We start from the raw sequence: 17,276 nt of genomic DNA, 5'->3' as shown, positions 1-17,276 counted from the left end.
AAAAACATATGAGTAGAAAGCATCATTTAATAGACATTAATATTAAAAATATACTATATATGTTAATATCATTTAAATTTAATTACATATCCTATCAAATTTTTTTTAAAAAACGTTTGGATTAATAAAATTGATTTATACGTTCGCACCAATTTAATTATATATGTAATAGTTACTGACTTTTAATTATTCAATATATATTTATTATTTCATAATATGTAAGAACATATAATACATAAAATAATTTTTATATATAATGTTTATCCCCCGCAAGACGCGGATGGCAAATAAGTATCGAGCTAGGAAACGTTTGTTAGAAAGTTGAACTATGGCGTCATTTATTTGACAAATGATTGCTTTAATAAATAATACTATGATCCTAAAATAATGATAAAAGTTGAACTATGGCGTCACTTATTTGACAAATGATCGCGTTACAATCTCGTTTGAGATTTGATTCTTGTGACATGACGGTGACCGAGTTGGCTTCAGTCACCTTCACCGCCGAGAGAATTGAAAATATTTATTTGAATCATTGATAGTTGGATTAATTATCAAGAATAATTCAATAAAGTAAAATTAGTCAGAAAAAGAAGCAAATGACTTGGAGCAAATCATGAGCATATGAAAGATAGATGTTAGGAGAGGAAGTTGAAAATAGAAGAAATGGCAAAATGTATAAAATGCAGAGTTTCAGTTTCAGATTAATCTTTATCTCAAACCCAAGCATCTGGAAGATCATTAAGATTCTTCACTCACAATAAACATATTTCACAGTGCAAGTAGATATTAGTAACTGAACTCAACAACTTAACAGGGAGATCTCCAAGGGAGAGATGTACAAAGCACATCATAAACTTCTCCTTTCATCTTTCCTAATCGTCGAACACCCCACGACGCCTCTGGATCTGTAAAAGATAAACAACACTTGAATAAACTAAGAGCAAAGCTCTTTTTGCTTTAATATCTTGTGTGTGTTGAAGATTGTGTGACCATACCGTGACTTTTGTCTGTTTGCTAGTTTGGCTGTTTATTTGTTCCAAGAGCGTTATAAGCCGTTCCTCAGAAACCTGTAAAAGGAAAGCAGACTAGTTCAATAACTCTTAGATGTATAGTGTCAGCATAAACTGAGTACAACCCTGGCGTACATGTAAAATTTTTATGACAAGGAAAAACGGAGACTGGATTATATATATATATTACCTTCTCAACAATCTGTCCCATTTGAGCAGCCCTCAAAATAACATCCTCTACGGCTCTAGCTTTCTCAGGTTTCACCAGTGCAATTCGTGCAACTATATGAAGAAAAAAATACGAACAACGAGAAGCAAATGAGAAAGTAGATGAACTCAAGAGCATATTTTAGATGGGGACTTACTTCTCTCTCGGGCTTGGGAAGACAATATTTGACTAAGCATCATTTGTCTACGTTCATCAGCTTCCCTAAACATATATATATATGTTCCAATCAAAGACTAGGGTCAGCTCAAAATCCAAATTTATATTCAGCTCAAATGACAACAAAATACCTTTTAGCATCTTCTTGTGCTCTCTCTTGATCTGGATTCTGCTGACTGCCTTGCTTCCCCTGCTGCTATTTATATTGTTCAGTCATCAGTACAATAAGCCACCACAAAGTCTGTATGTACAATTCTTTTTTTCTTAAAACAAAACAGGTATATAAGTGAAGGTTGTTATTAAAAGGATTTACAGTGCCATGTTGAGCCATGAGCTCTTGCATCCTCCTCTGTCTAATAGCTTCTAGTTCAGGATCAGCCTACACAAGGAAAGGAAGTAACAGAAGCAAACTTTTAACATGATGCAGTTACAGTGCCATGCCATGATTGTTCAAAAAGAGTCCATTCTTTTTCTTTTTCATTTAACACTGAACATAACTCATTTGTTCTTAATAGATCTCGACTTCAGACAGATCCACCCATATAACTACTCATTACTGATTCAAATACTAAATGATAGTCACATAGTTTCAAACTAATACTTTCTATCTGTTACACATGAAAAAGGTTACACTTTTTGTGCGAGGCAGAGATTGAAATCTAATATCATTCAAAGGAACCTACTTTTCAATCGAGAACACAAACTAATGACTGCGAGAAGAAATCTCACCATAGAAGCAGTCTTTGCTTTTCTCTGGATGCAAAATCAAATAGATACTGCGCAGCTCTCACAAAAACCAACACAACAGAGTAAAATGCTTGAAACCCAAATGTTGGTTGCGTTTTTAAGACGCGCTCCATCGTTTTTTTTATATATTCACCCCATCCATCTATTTTAAAGTTCTTACGAATTCACCCCGTATCCTTCCAATTTTTAAAATTTACCACCTCACCCAAAATCTATTCGGAGACTCACTCAAAAGCTACTACAAACACGGATGTGGTGAGTGTATGTGCATTTATATATTTTTAGGATTTTTTTTTTTTTTTGATCAAACCAAGCATTGCATTAATTTCAAAGAAGAGTTCTACCCGCCACTAAGGGGGTTTCTTACAGCCAAAGCAAGGACTGATTTTGCCACTGAATCAGCTTCACTGTTAAAGTTTCGAGAAATAAAATCAAAGGAAATGACATCAAAGAAAGACATGAAGTGATAGATATCAAACATGATACCGAACAGTTCAGGTTGGTACCCTCCCTTCTTCAAAAGCTTGACCAGGGATAAGTAATCAGATAGAACCGCCAGGGATTGGACGTTTGAATAAACTGCAAGCGCTACCGCTCGATGGACAGCAATGGCTTCCGCCATTAGAGCTGATGATACATAACCGTGAGACTCGGAGATGTTGGTTATAGACGCCACATTACTCCCGCTGAAAACCCCACCTATACCACACATTCTTGACGAAGTGTCCCAAGCCGCATCGACTTTGCAGACTAGAACACCAGGCTGAAACGACGGTGGGGGGGCAGGGGGAGATATGATTCGATCGGATTGAGAGAGGGCCGGGGATCGATGATGCTCTGTTGACAGTTTGTGCTTGGCTCCACTCCTTTGCGTCTTTGATACTCTTGAGGATCACCTCTTGAGCTGTAAATGTTTTGTTCTAAAAAACAAGCGTATTCCTAGCTTTCTACGAGTTCCACATCACCCATGGCCATAGTGGAGAGGTTAATCAAGTCGGAGGTAGGGGAGTGAAGAAACTGCCCTGTTTAACCAGATCAGTGACCGAGGAGATTGCACTTGTAGGTCGATGCTGAATCGGGATGTGGCTCCATACTTCTTCCGCCAATGGACACTTAAGGAAGACATGAAGATCGTCCTCATGTGCTCCACACGCTTTGCAGTTGAAACTTTGGAAGCTTCTCTTCTCCAGATTGGAACTGACCGGGATGGCCTTTCTCACTACTCTCCACAAGAAGTCCTTTAGCTTTGGTCCTATTTTAACATTCCAGATATGAGACATCCAATTAATTGGTTCGTTCCCACGAGTCAGAGGTTTGTTACTTGTCATTCCCACGCCATACCCTGTCTTTGTGGAGGACGTTCCTGATTTTTCAGGTAACCATATCAAGGTGTCAGCGACTGATGTTGAGCTTGTTTTTATCTGCAAAATAGTGTCCTCATACTGAGGAAATAGACTTCTTATCTTCTCCACCTCCCATTTGTTTGTGAGTGGGCATAATAAATCGCTAACCATCAGAGCTTGACTTGAAAGCGTCGGAGGACCTATTGGCTGACAGGGCGTTTTGAAAGAGAGCCAAGGTGCATTCCAAACACTGATCTGTTCTCCGTTTCCCACAGCCCAACTGAGGCCCTGTCTCAGGATGTTTCTTCCCACTAGAACGCTTCTCCAGTCATGAGAGGCTGAGGCTGGTACATGACAATCCATGAAGGAAGAGTTCCATGCATATTTTTCTAATAACACACGGCCTAACAGAGAATGTGGTTCTTTGATTAACCTCCAGCCAATCTTAGCAAGAAGGGCATCGTTGAATGTTTCAATGTCCCGGAACCCAAGTCCGCCTGCATATTTGGGCAGTGCCATAGTGTCCCACGCGACCCAACACATTTTCTTTTTCTCCGGATTCGCATCCCACCAAAACCGAGTGAGTATTGACTGTATTTGTTTGCACAGAGAGAGTGGCAACTTGAAACAAGACATAACGAGGCACGGCATGGCAGAGAACACTGATTTGAGCATAACTTGCTTTCCCGCACCAGATAGGAATTTTGTCGTCCAGCTATGCGATTTTTGGCGGATCCTATCAAGGATTGATGCGAAAATGTCTCGCTTCCTGCGGCCAAACTGCTCGGGGAGACCAAGGTATTTACCTACCCCTCCTTCCGTGTAAATCTCCATTGTCCCCTTGACCCGATCACGAACCGCTTCAGGTGTTTTAGCCGAGAAGGTGATAGCCGACTTATGTGGATTGATCCGTTGTCCCGAGACCGATTCATACAGCGAGAGTATCTTCATGAGAGCTGAGACGCACGACGGTTTTGATTTGCAGAAAAACATGGTATCGTCCGCAAATAAAAGATGGTTTATTGGTGGGCTATGGTGTGAAACCCGAACTCCCGGTAGTGAGCCGTCTGCTTGTCCCTTTGCACATAGAGCTGACAATACCTCAGTACATAAGATGAAAATGTGGGGGGGATAACGGGTCTCCATGCCGGAGACCTCGCGACTGCCTAACCAGACCCTGTGGTGATCTGTTTATTAGGAAGGAATAGGACACCGATTTGATACATGTCATGATCCACCCTATCCAGATTGGATCAAAGCCTAGTAGCTTTAGTACTTCCTTGACAAAACCCCATTCAATCCTATCATAGGCCTTGCTCATGTCCATTTTCACCGCCATTGTACACCGCTTCTTTGCCTTGGACGTTCGTAGGAAGTGTAAAGTCTCGTGTGTAATAAGAACGTTGTCCGAGATCGCTCGTCCCGACACAAACGCCGATTGAGTATCAGAGATAAGGACATGTAAGAGTGGCTTAAGTCTTCGAGTAAGGAGCTTAGCGATGATCTTATAGTGAGTGTTGCACAAGGCGATGGGGCGGTAGTCAGCCACTAATCTTGGTCCGGTGATCTTGGGAATGAGCCTGATGTGCGTTTCGTTCTGCTGCGGATGTAAGTAGCTCGAAACAAAGAAGTTCTTGACGTCCCTTATCACATCTTTGCCCATTATGTGCCAATATGACTGATAGAAAGTAGCTGAAAAACCGTCCGGTCCCGGGGCTTTGTTCCCATTTATAGACATCACACCTTCTCTAATTTCTGAATCACTCGGTATTGTAGTCAACATCTCATTCATTTCCGGTGTTACTTTGGTGCTGAGTAGGTCTTGAATCTGCGAGAAGGATTCATTGCCGTTGGTATTGAAAATTTGAGTGAAATAGTCAGAGATCACTCGAGTAATATCCTGCTCCTCATACACGGCTCCTCCTTGTGCATCCTCAAGCACCAGGATAGAATTTATTGTTCTCCTAGTTCTGGTGGCAGCATGGAAGAAACCTGTATTTCTATCACCTTGCTTGAGCCACTGAATCCTACTTCTTTGCTGCCAAAATTGTTCTTCAGCTAGATACACGCTGCGGAGATTGGAAGTGATCGCATCTATGAGGTCCTGGTCCGGGGTATCACTCGAGAGAGCAGCATCTAGAGCTTCCTGGTTTCGTTTTATGGTTATGTTGCTCTGTTCCTGTTGTTCTTTTGACCACTTTATGATTCCTCTCCTGCAGTCATTTAGCTTCTGAATCACAGAATCCAGCAGGGAGTGGTGCCAAGCCTCTTCTATGATTTGCGTGACTTCCTCTTTCTCCGTGAGAGTTCTGTTAAAACGGAAAAGACCTATTCTCTTTTGTCTGTCGGAGTTAAAATAGGATAGTAAAGGCCTATGGTCTGAACCTTCAAATCTCAGGTAGCGGCATCTCCCCAATGGAAAGGCTTCAGACCAGGCCAGTTACTCATAGAGCGATCCAGTCTGGACATGATGAAGTGTGTGTGTCTGTTACCACGCCAAGATAATTGTTTTCCGGTGTGCTTGAGGTCCCATAAGCCATTCTGTGCCACAAAAGATCTGAAAGCTGTAAAGGAACCTTCAAAACGAGCCGGGCCGCCAATCTTTTCCGCATTGTTTAAAATGTCATTGAAATCTCCCGTAAGCAGCCACGGAGAGTCTCTTCCCTGTCCCACTATGTGTAATTTGTGCCAGTATGCAGCTCTGTCCTCCGTGGCAGGGGATCCATACACAAAGGAGACATAAGAGGTGACACCCTTATGTACAATCCTCGTGTCCAACAGATTGGGAGAGGATTCTAGAATCGTGATATCAGTATCATCGTTCCAGAATAAGGAAAGACCGCCGCTAAGCCCTATGAGAGGTACCGAGAAGTAGTGAACATAATGTAAACTCTGTAGTTTTTGATTGATAAACTCATCATTGTTCTTTGTTTCCATGAGGAACATTACATTAGGAGCCATTTTCTTATGGATCTCCTTGATTCGCCGGATTGTAAGGACGTTTCCCAGTTCTTGACAATTCCAGCTTAGAATGACTAAGGAAGAGGGTTTTGATGGGGCCGAAAATCCACCCCACCTCTAGTACTTCCCGGTATAAACACCGTAGTTGGAGGCCCTATCTTCACACTAAGAAAAATACAAGTATCGGTTAAACTCTCTTATGCTAGTTTCATCACATATTAGGCCCATAAGTATTGGTTATTACAAATTTTAACTGTACACTTATGATCTCCGCCACTTGGCCCCACACCTCCACGGGCCTTAAAGAGAAAAAAATAAGAAAGAACTCAGAGTTCCGCCTGCGACTGCGACACCGATGAGTCGGCTCTTGCTGCCTAGCCTTTTCTCAATCTCTAGAAAACAGGTAAAAATCAAACTAATCTCTCTCTCTCTCTCGAGCTTCGTGTATGTGTTTGTGTATGTGTATGTGCATGTATATCTATGACTATAAATACATATCTTCCATTGTCTCTCTCATGTTTCTGCGACACTTTCAGGTTCTAGCTGCGTCATCGTTCCGCAATCTGTACGGACGTCACAGGTTTGCAAAGAACGGATTTTGATAAAATTGGGTTTGATGTGATGATCCTCCATTTGATAGAAATGAAATCGTGTTCCCTGATTTATTTTCTTAGAGTTTCTTGGTGACGTATTTGATGTTATGATCCTCCATTTGATAAGAGTTCAGTAGAGAGGATAGGCTTAATCTTGGATGATAAAGATGAAACCTTTTTTTGCAATTGCCCGTGCAGCTTTGTTCATTGGACGAGTGCTGCTATGTCGCAAGATAGTGCATCTGGTGGCTCCTCTGCTTCTGGAGCTAGAACGTTTTGCTCCTTAGAAGGTACAATTAATTAGTCGCTGCTCTACATTCAATATTTCAAATGATCGATGAATGGGCTAAGCCTTCTGAAAATATATGCTTCATTTGTTGGTACTTTTTTTTGTTTGTAAAGGCTTTCATGTATAAGAACATCGAATTCATACACTTTTGTATCGTATATGGGAGATCTAACAGAGACGCTGTACTTCTTATCATCTTCCCATCTCTATTTTAGTTAAGTCTTTTGGTAAAGATCATTACGAGCAACCAAGATAATGCTTGATTTTTCCAATATGTAACTCAGACGAGGAGATACAATGTTACACCACATCAATTCCAGTATGAGTATTGTAATGATTTCCATGTCACTGCGCTTATAACCCCACTTCTTTACCTGATTGGTTAATAGATGCTTATACACTTCAGGATTTGTAACCAAAAACGCTAGAACCATGTATCTTACTTATTAATAAGGTATTCTTTTTGAGCTTGTTTAGATTTGTCAGCGAAAAAGTGTGTGCCATGCAACGCTAAGGATCTGCGTGCCATGACTGAACAAAGTGCTCAAGAACTACTTCAAAAGGTATAATGTGTGCACTTATTATTACTATAGCAGATGAATACTTTAGTATGCTTACATCCTGAATTATTCCTTTAACAACAGGTTGCTGGATGGGATATGGCTAATGACAATGGTACATTAAAGCTGCATCGGTCTTGGACAGTGAAAAGTTTCACAAAGGGACTAGATTTCTTCAAACGTGTAGCTGATATCGCTGAATCAGAAGGTATATCATCTTTAATTGATATTTGAAACAGAAAAAAAGACAGCGTGCGGGGAAGATATGTTACTAGTATTGTCCCTGAAGCAAGGATCGGTTTAATGCAGGTCATCACCCAGATTTGCATCTGGTAGGCTGGAATAATGTGAAGATCGATATATGGACACATGCCATAGGTGAGAGAATCGTAAAACATCTTCCAAATATCTTTCTGATTTCTGATCATATTGTTGGTGGACATTATGAGTCGCAAAGTGTTAAGTGATGTCTGATTCTTGCAACAGGTGGTTTGACCGAGAACGACTTCATTCTAGCTGCTAAGATCAACCAGCTTCAAGTGGAAGATCTTCTGAGAAAGAAGAAAGTTGCCAAGTGAGAGGATGTGTTGGTTTACAAACTCTGTCAAACAAGCATTAGATCTATGCAATATGAGAATAAAGGCGAGCTAGAATGACATGTTTATGTTTCCTCAGCGTCTATGGTTCTTGTAAAGCTGTTTCTGTTCTTACAATCTCAAAACCCACAAAGAGGCAGTGTAGCTATAAGTGTGGAACAAGTACGGTTCATTCTACAACAAATTAATTTCATTCAAGACAATAAATTATGTTTGTTTATTTACAAACCACAAACTATCCAACCAAATCTCCATAACATATTTACATTCAAGAATTTGCATGATCTATACAAAAGACACTGTTATTCATCAAATAGATAAAAAGCCAGTTGAACGAGTTCAGTCTTCAGAAAACGATGAAGTTGTTGATGACCGAATCGTTTCACTGCAAACCATCAAGAAAATTTTGCTAGTCAATTTCTTTTTCATCCACGAAGTTGAGAATTACAAATAACCCTTCAACTGTGTTTAAAATCACCTCCCCATCTTCTGAAAGAGATCACCAAGGGCACGGTAGAGTGGAGCAGCAGCAGGTGGCTTTGGCAAAGAGCCAAGGAGGATGTCTGACGCAGCTAGAGACTGGCTCCCATAGAACCGTGAGTTCTCACTTGTACGTGTTGTGAAGATGCTTCCTTCAAGCGAGCATCCAACAAATGCACCTGCTTCATATAATGGCGTTTTAAGTAAAATGTTTCACAGCAAGAGAAATTGGATTGTATACAGATTGGTTATGAGGCTTAGTTTCGACGATAGCTTTATAACCATCTACCAGGAAAACTACTTTTAGGGAAGCAGAGAAGCCTAAGAACCATCTACCAAGAGAGTTATCTGCTAAAATCTATTCAAGCTTAAGACAAACACATGTACCTTTGCTGCAACTGTAGGTATAGCAAGCGGCATAACCTCCACTCCCTGCTCGGATATCAGCTTCAACAGCTCGTCCAGTCACACCAACCGCAGCACTTAAACCAGCTCCAACAACAAAATGGGTGTTACTCCCAAACGTTCGGATGGCCTCACGAGTTCTTAGGACAATAATAAAGTCTATGAACTCTCCTCCTGCCTGCAGGTGAGTTCTTATTAGCAAATAGACAAGCATCGTTTCAATATTTAAGAAGTACCTAAAGAGCTTTATTACCTGAGCACCCCATCCCAAACCAAACGAAGAGATAGCAGAAGGTGGAGACCAGGAGCCATCATCTCTACGAGCAACCACAAGTCCAGTCCCGATTCTATACGTAACCATCACTCCAACTCTGGCAACAGTGATTACTGCAAGACCTTTTGCTTGTCTTAGAATGGCATCTGGTATGGACCTCTCAGTCCTCGAAGAACCAACCTGATTAGAGATTTTCAAATATAAGAAATGCTTTTAGAGCCATTAATAAAGTGAGCTAAAAGGAGCCGAAGATCTCACCTTGGATATATAACCCCGGATAGTGTTTGTTGCTTTATAAATCTCATACTCCATAGATTGTCCCCATGGAAAATTCACCCAAGACCTCAACGTACTAAGATCCGTCAAGTCATGAGTCGGTAACTGAGCAGCAGGACTTACTTGGTCCATCAGATAAGGCTGCACAGTCTCCAGCCTCACACAACACACATCACAAACCCTTTGAGGATCCGAAACGCGGAATTTCACCGGAAGCAAGCTTCTTCCTTTAGAACAGTCTCTGCAGAACAATCCTCCACAGTATCGACAGTGATGACGCGAACACATGATCGGATGAAACCTCACGCTACAGAGCATACAAGCAGAAGCAGCACTATCTGGTAGCCACTTTGGTGGCTCTGTTTCGAGAATCTCTCTCGCGTTGCCAAAGTTGGCTTCGGTGAGAGTGTGAGCCATCTCCTGCCAAGCTTGTTCGAGAAGATGTTGTCCCGCGAAAAATGAAATGCCGCTCTCGAGGTTGCCTGAAGCAAGAGCGGTTGCTTTACCACGTGCTGCGAGTAACATATCGACTATCACATCCCACATTGTTAGCTCCTTGTCTTCATCAAGGATCTGGTTCCATCCCATCTCTCCCTCGGGGAAGTAACCACCGTTGAAGCTAAGCCCTCTTGACCATTCCTCATGATCAGGTTCCAGCATTGGTGGTACTGAAACTGGTATCCAAACACCTGTTTCTTCGGAAAGTGGTGTGTCATAGAAAAAGTATTTACCACGCTTCTGCTGATCTGGTTCAAGTTTGTTGCTCTCGTCTTTACGTAAGGTAGAATCTTCTTGTCTAGTATCCCTGATGGTTTGACTTACGACACTACCAGCATCAGAATCACCAACATTGACATCCTATGATCAACAATCAGAGAGCAAAAGGAAACTTAACAAACCATTTCGAGCTTTCAAGTTAATAATTTTAAATCAACAATAGATTTCGTTTAATTTAGAGAAGGAAAAATAAAAAATTTTTATACAACATACCATTCCGAGCTTCAAATTTTGATGATCTGATTCAAGTATTTTGCTATCTTCTTCACGTAAGGTATAATGTTCTTGTATAGTCTCCCTGATGCTTTGACTTGCGACATTACCAGCATCAGAATCACGAACACTGTCATCCTATTGAAAAGAAATTCAACAAACCATTTCGAGCTTAAAGTTAAGACCTTTGAGCTCAACCTAGTATAGATTTAGTTTGATTTAAGACAAGGATTCAAAGATGAAAAGAACAAACCATTTGGAGCTTCATATTCTGATGATCTGGTTCATGTATTTTGCTCTCGTTAGCAAAGCCTTCACGTAAGGTAGAATCTTCTTCTCTATCCTCCCTGATGGTTTGACTTACGACATTACCAGCATCAGAATCACCATGAGAATCACGAACTCCTTTATCCTACGATTAACCAAAGCATTTGGTGTTAAAGTTTCGACCTTTAAACCCAAACCCTAGTAATTCCATTTGATTAAGCCACCGAAACATCAAAACTAAAACATGTGAGATGTCTATGAGATGACACGATCATGATATAAAAACTCAAAATTAACCCTAGTATGATCGCGTAAAAACCCGAACAAAATCGATTCGACTATACCATCTTTTTTAGATTTGATCCTTCCTTCCTTCCTTCTCTCGACTTGGATTCTTACGATTTCCAGTTCCTTTCGTTGGGGGAAAAACTCAGAAACACACAAACACGTACGCGACGCGACTTTATCCAGAGGGAAACGATTACAAGTTAACACCTTTCTCATACGAGATTACTTCTATTTTATTACTCCGTTTTACATGTAAGTCCTCATAGTTTAAATCTTTTTTTATATCTGCGCCCCAAACTTTCGTTTTTGATAATTTACTCCATATTTTAGAAAGGAAAGTGCAACAGAACCCACGAAGAAGCTGTCTTAATTCTTCTTTTGGCTGTCTGGATTTGTTTGTATAGAGTAAATTAGAAGGTAAATGAAGAGTGGTAGCTTATCTTGGTTGAGCATTGCTAGCACAAAAGAACTCTCACAAATGAAGCAAAACCATGTGTACAAGAGAAACTAGAAAAGGTTAAGCAAGTCAGGCTCAGATTAAGTTTGAATTTGTGGTCAGTCTCATACTCTCAGACCATGTCTTGTGGGCTTGGATTGATAAACAGACTCGTGACTATGGCAGGTTGGTAAGGGATTATAGAATTAGCATTATAAAATCGTCATAAACTTTCAGACGCTCGAATTCAATCCTGAAACTTCTTAACGTTTCTTATCTTTGCAACTGCAATCTGCCTTCCACAAAAAAAAATAAAAATAATTATATATGTAAGCCATGGCCCATGACAGAAACAAACGGAAGAAGCCATAAATTATGTATACCAGTCCTTCTAACAACATATATCAAATATTGGCCCTACTTGATATAAGACATTGTTGCTTGCTTGCTTGTGTGCTTACAGCTGGAAAAAAAACTTCATGTTCTTCCAAACCTTCAACAACAATAAGCTGTTTGCTACAAAACATACACGTTCTGAAACTCTTGAGGAAAGTGCCCTGCAAACCAACCCACAACTTTTTATCAGATGTGAAACCATCAGAAACAAAGACACAACTTTCCTACGACTGAGTCAGAAGATGTTTATAGGGGTTACTTACCTTTGGTTTCATAACCAAAAAATTAATTGAAAATTTGTGGGTCCACAGAAGACACAAAAGACGTTGCTTGTGTATGTAAAAGAATGGACATTTTCGTTCCGTTACTTAGGCTTCGAATGGTAAAAACAGTTCAGCGGGACAGATCAAGCAGATCATGCAGATCAAGCAAGACAAGTGCAGATCAAGCAGGACAAATGCAGATTAAGCGGGACAAGTGCAGATCAAGTGGATCATGCAGGAGAGAACCAAATTAAACCGATCAAATAATCTAGTATAACTTATGAATGACAAAATTAGTTCAAAACTATACATCATATATTAAAACAATAAAAATGACACCTAGATATCTAAACAAATATCTTAGTTGTTATAGGATCGCCTGAAATATCTGTAAATATTTTATAAGATACCCATACTTCTTTTATTTTCTTATTTAAAAAAATTAAAAATTATATGACAAAAAATAATAAATAGAGAATGATAAGTTTTTATTGTTAAAATTGTAAATAAAATAAAATAAAAATATTATATTCATAAAACTAGATAAATATATTTTTAAAGTTATGTGTTGTAACAAAGTTATTTATTGACCAAAACAAAAAAAAAACAGATCAACACCACCAAATGTTGGCGGATGAGATCTGCATGCAGATCTCCTGCTTTTTTCACAAAAAAACAAAAAATATTGAACTGCATGCAGATCTCCTGCTTGAACTGCTTTTGCAAACAGAAAATGGTGAATGGTAAATGCAGTGCGGGAGAACTGCATGTGCAGGAGAACTGCGCTTGTCCCGCTCTTCCATTCGGACACTTAGACTGTTTTGCGGACCCCACGACATGTGGCGGTCTGCGATTGGTCCTTTTTGTTTTATTTTTTTTTATTGGCCAAAAAATAAAATAAAAAATAAATTTTTTAAAGAAATTTAGGCTAAGAAACAAACTGATAAATAAGAGCATAATTATTGGGAAGTTCTTAGGTGAGGTTCTTAGCGGAATATAAAAACCTGTCTTTTAACTTTTAACTAAAAAAATTAAGAACCGTCTCTTAAAACTCTAATTTAAGAGCCGGTTCTTAGTTTTTTTAATTAAAAGTTAAGAGTCAGATTCTTATATTATTTTAAGAATCCCAAGTTAAGAACCCTACAATAATCATGCTAGAGAACAAGAAATGTTTCTTAAAAGCAAAGTAAATACACAAACCGGTGGCTGACAACTCCATGTTGTCACCTATAATTCTATAAAAAACTTAACTGTATCAATATTGGTTTGAACTAGCTACAGTTTATTCGATTCATTGTGAATCTATGCCTACGTTATTTCTCCAAAGCTAGAGCATGTGATCGAACAGAGCATACTCAAGAACTGCACCAAGATCCAGATGGACAACTTACCTCAAAAAAGATTCAACATCATCTTGCAACAGGTTTCTGAAGCAGGGCCGTCAAGAAAACTTCACCATGTTTCGAATCCACTTTGTTCGCCACCACCCACTTCACCTTCTTATAACCCAATTTCCCGATCATCGGCGCATACACATTTTCAAGATCAACCTTTTTGCTAAAGAACCGGTCCAACCATAGATAACCACCACCTATAAGAACCCGGTCCAAATCAAACAAGAAAAACTCCATAACCGTAACCGGAATCCACCGGTTCACCGCTCGTCCGCACCTAACCAAATCCACCACACCGTCAAACACCGGAAGCCTCTGCTGGAGAGGCACGTGGAGCGGCACGAGCCCTCTCAACGCCACCGCCTCGCTATACGGCGCGTTGAAGTTCATCGTCGTGGTCAGGACGGTGACATTGCGAGCCTTCATCGCCGCGGCGAAAGACCCGGTCCCTCCGCCGACGTCGATCCCGAGCCGGAGAACGGAGTTGGCGGTTTTAGCGATCTGGAGGAGCTGCGAGATGGGGAGATCGAGCTCGGACTTGTACGAAGAGAACTGAGATTTGGATTTGTCGAGGGAGAGATCGAAACCTAGACCGGGGAACTTCGTCGTCAAGCAATCGAACGTCTTGCACGAGTAGTAAGACCAGATAACGTTCGACTCCGGTTTGGAATCAGTCGGATTTCGCGGCGTGCGGGAGAAGCAACGACGGCGAGGGAGCGGATGGCAGCCGCGGAGGATGAGTTTCTCGGCGCGATCGGTGTCGGAAGGGCAAGTAGAGAAAGGAGTATAGTTCATGTACTCGTGGAGGAGGTCTGGGTAGTTGTGGCAGGCGGAAGCTATGGGAGAGAGCTTAGAGTAGAGGAGGAGATCTTTCGGCGGCGCGGAGGAGGAGACGGCGGAGGCAGTCGAAGTGGATTTGTCCGGCTGGTGGTGGGTTGTGAGGTGGTTGATGGCGGAGCGGATAGTGTGGAGCTGACGGAGGAGGTGGTCGGGGACAGTGGGGACAGTGGACGGTGAGGATTTGAGGGTGGATTGGAAGAAGCTGGTGGTGGAGGAGAGATGGTAGAGAGAGAGGATGTTGGTAGCTACCATAGCTACTAGTAGAAGCAGATTTAAGCTCATAGTGAATCCCGCCATTGTTGTAGCTCCCTTTCTCCTCTCAGGAGCTTCTCTCAGATCCAAGTTCTTCAATCTCTGTTTCGTCACACAGATTCTTGGTTATTTTCCTGAGAGAGAGATTATCTGATTCTTGGGCTTTAATGGTGTCTTAAAGCCAAGATTTCTGGGTTTTTTCAGGCTGGATTCTTGGAGTTAGTGACACTTGAGTTAGATAAACTTTTCATCAAAGAGGAGACCTTTCAAGTCAAAGTCTTGTAGCAGTAGAGATACAAACATAGATCTGATCTGAGTGTATGTATATAGTTTTATGTAATTTTAATTTACTTACAATGGAAAAAGGCATTTATTCGGATCCAATGTCATTATTGATTTCCCAAAATTTGCATGGAAAAAGTAACAATCCTGGTGAAAAGTTGTACTGTACTAAAATCATCTTAAGGCACGTAGGGAAATTTAACACATTTGTTCTGTTCACATGTCTTGTCTTTTGCTTACCTTTTCATATACTAGTTATGTGTTATTATTGCAGTAAAATGTCATAAAAAAAGATTTGTTTCATCTACTAGTATCAAAACTTAATCGAGTTTGTCTACTGGAAACAAAAACTAGAGCTTGCTTAATCAAAACTTTAAAAGCATCTTACTCAGTTTAGTCCATATAATCACTCTCTTAGTTATCTTCACACATGATTCCAAAACTGAGGATTATGTGTGTTTGCTGCTACAATGTGGTTAGGATTATGTGTTTACAAAGTACAAACTATGCACTTGAAATGTAACGGAGAACACAAAATATATGAGAACCAAGGATCATTGTGTGAAACCAGTATCTTTACAAATGGATCAATTTGAGCATAATTGTTGAGGAAACCAAATGAAAAAAGCCCAATGCAGGCAACAGATCCATAAAATGTTAAGAAGCCGAAGCAAAACAACACCAAGTGACTTCATTTATTTATTTTACTAGGTGTTTTCCTGCACCATGTTCAATAATTTTTTTTTAAAATCTAATTTATATTTAAAAATAAATTTTATTAAATATTATATACTTTACTATTTTCTTACTAATATTTAATATAGATTTGATATATATTAAATCAATTTGCATAAAACTAATAAAAATTGTATAATTATCAAAAATTTAGCCTACACAATATTTATAAAATTTGTAGATATATAAGAAACTAATGATTTTACGATTAGATATTTAATTTTTTTAAAAAATGTAGATCTTTTTGAAAGCTTTAGTAATACAAATTGTATAATTATACAAAAATAATAACATTTCGAAATTTGAAATGTTATACATGAATATATTTATTTTATAGATGATGTATGAGCTATTACTATATTTAAAAAAAGTTTACCAAAAAGAAGTATCAATATTAAATGTAATATATGAATTATTATCATATTCTAATAAGTTTGCCAAAAATATAAATCAACATTAAATGAAATTATCTATGTCATATTTTTTCGGAAGCCATGTCATCAATTTCAATAGCCATGTCATATTTGTTTTGTGAAATTGATTGTAAAGATGACATGTGGCAAAATCACTTCGCAAATATAGTATAGGGGATTAATAGATAACCGCTGAAATGCGCTCACACGCGGGGGAATCAGTCAATTCATATGTCAACAAGACTAACGGTCCCGATCAGTACATAAACACGTTACACGTGTGAAAACATATATCAACTTGTATAAAATTCAATTTTCTATATATGAACTTACAAAATTAGGTTTTAACGTACATTGACCTAATTTCCGTTAGTCAAACATTACGGAATAAAAGTTTTCGTTAACCGGTAACAAGAAATTAGCCAATTCCTACATCAACAGGGGCCAACGGTCCCGATCAATACATAAACACTTTACATATACGAAAACATATATCAACTAATACAAAATTTAAATTCAATGCATGAACTTTCGAAATTTGGTTTTAACATACATTGACCTAATTTACACTAGTCCAACATTACCAAAGATAAATTATATGTCACGTGTTGATTAAGTGAGGTTTTTATTGTATTATGTGGTAAATAAATAATATTACGTGATAATTGACTGAGAAAAATAAATCATCTAGGCCATGATTTCATTCTAATTAAACAGTATTACGTGGTAATTGACTGAGAAAAATAAATTATTTAGACCAAACGATTTTGTTCTCGTGTAACTCATTAGTTATGTTTT

General features: G+C 39.3%; 4 protein-coding genes across 7 annotated transcripts; 1 reads left to right on the top strand and 3 right to left on the bottom strand.

Moving 5' to 3' along the window:
* Positions 1-658: 658 nt before the first annotated feature.
* On the bottom strand, positions 659-2,247 carry LOC106292963 (DNA-binding protein DDB_G0278111-like). 3 transcript variants are annotated; one of them, XM_013728635.1, is made up of 7 exons: positions 2,128-2,247; positions 1,712-1,777; positions 1,530-1,591; positions 1,379-1,443; positions 1,204-1,295; positions 999-1,070; positions 659-908 (listed from the first exon to the last, which is right to left on the bottom strand). In XM_013728635.1, exons 1-7 carry the CDS (start codon positions 2,128-2,130, stop codon positions 876-878), a joined length of 393 nt encoding a protein of 130 aa, XP_013584089.1. In that variant the 5' UTR covers positions 2,131-2,247; the 3' UTR covers positions 659-875. The 3 variants fall into 3 exon arrangements, with proteins under 3 accessions (XP_013584089.1, XP_013584088.1, XP_013584090.1); XM_013728634.1 differs by having other exon boundaries at positions 1,530-1,594; positions 2,128-2,245; XM_013728636.1 differs by having other exon boundaries at positions 1,530-1,588; positions 2,128-2,244.
* Positions 2,248-6,741: 4,494 nt separating this feature from the next.
* LOC106294725 (putative pterin-4-alpha-carbinolamine dehydratase) lies at positions 6,742-8,707 on the top strand. The gene is made up of 7 exons (XM_013730355.1): positions 6,742-6,852; positions 6,986-7,029; positions 7,241-7,332; positions 7,809-7,894; positions 7,976-8,099; positions 8,201-8,269; positions 8,378-8,707. The coding sequence occupies exons 1-7, from the start codon at positions 6,805-6,807 to the stop codon at positions 8,467-8,469; spliced, it is 555 nt and encodes a 184-aa protein (XP_013585809.1). The 5' UTR covers positions 6,742-6,804; the 3' UTR covers positions 8,470-8,707.
* LOC106294723 lies at positions 8,660-11,676 on the bottom strand. Its single transcript, XM_013730353.1, has 8 exons — positions 11,524-11,676; positions 11,166-11,324; positions 10,913-11,050; positions 9,905-10,780; positions 9,626-9,826; positions 9,355-9,550; positions 8,966-9,146; positions 8,660-8,872 (listed from the first exon to the last, which is right to left on the bottom strand). Exons 1-8 carry the CDS (start codon positions 11,524-11,526, stop codon positions 8,827-8,829), a joined length of 1,800 nt encoding a protein of 599 aa, XP_013585807.1. The 5' UTR covers positions 11,527-11,676; the 3' UTR covers positions 8,660-8,826.
* Positions 11,677-11,891: 215 nt separating this feature from the next.
* Positions 11,892-15,377, bottom strand: LOC106294724. Of its 2 annotated transcripts, XR_001260901.1 has the most exons (3): positions 13,954-15,377; positions 12,325-12,460; positions 11,892-12,195 (listed from the first exon to the last, which is right to left on the bottom strand). XR_001260901.1 is itself a non-coding variant. In XM_013730354.1 (2 exons), the coding sequence occupies exon 1, from the start codon at positions 15,091-15,093 to the stop codon at positions 13,972-13,974; it is 1,122 nt and encodes a 373-aa protein (XP_013585808.1). In that variant the 5' UTR covers positions 15,094-15,376; the 3' UTR covers positions 12,211-12,460; positions 13,954-13,971. The 2 variants fall into 2 exon arrangements, 1 of the variants encoding a protein (XP_013585808.1); XM_013730354.1 differs by lacking the exon at positions 11,892-12,195 and having other exon boundaries at positions 12,211-12,460; positions 13,954-15,376.
* Between the last annotated feature and the right edge of the window lie 1,899 nt (positions 15,378-17,276).

This window comes from Brassica oleracea, chromosome C5, assembly GCF_000695525.1.
Source record: "Brassica oleracea var. oleracea cultivar TO1000 chromosome C5, BOL, whole genome shotgun sequence".
Taxonomy (NCBI): domain Eukaryota; kingdom Viridiplantae; phylum Streptophyta; class Magnoliopsida; order Brassicales; family Brassicaceae; genus Brassica; species Brassica oleracea.
Note: the sequence above shows the minus strand (reverse complement) of the source record. Positions and strands in the feature narration are given on the sequence as shown.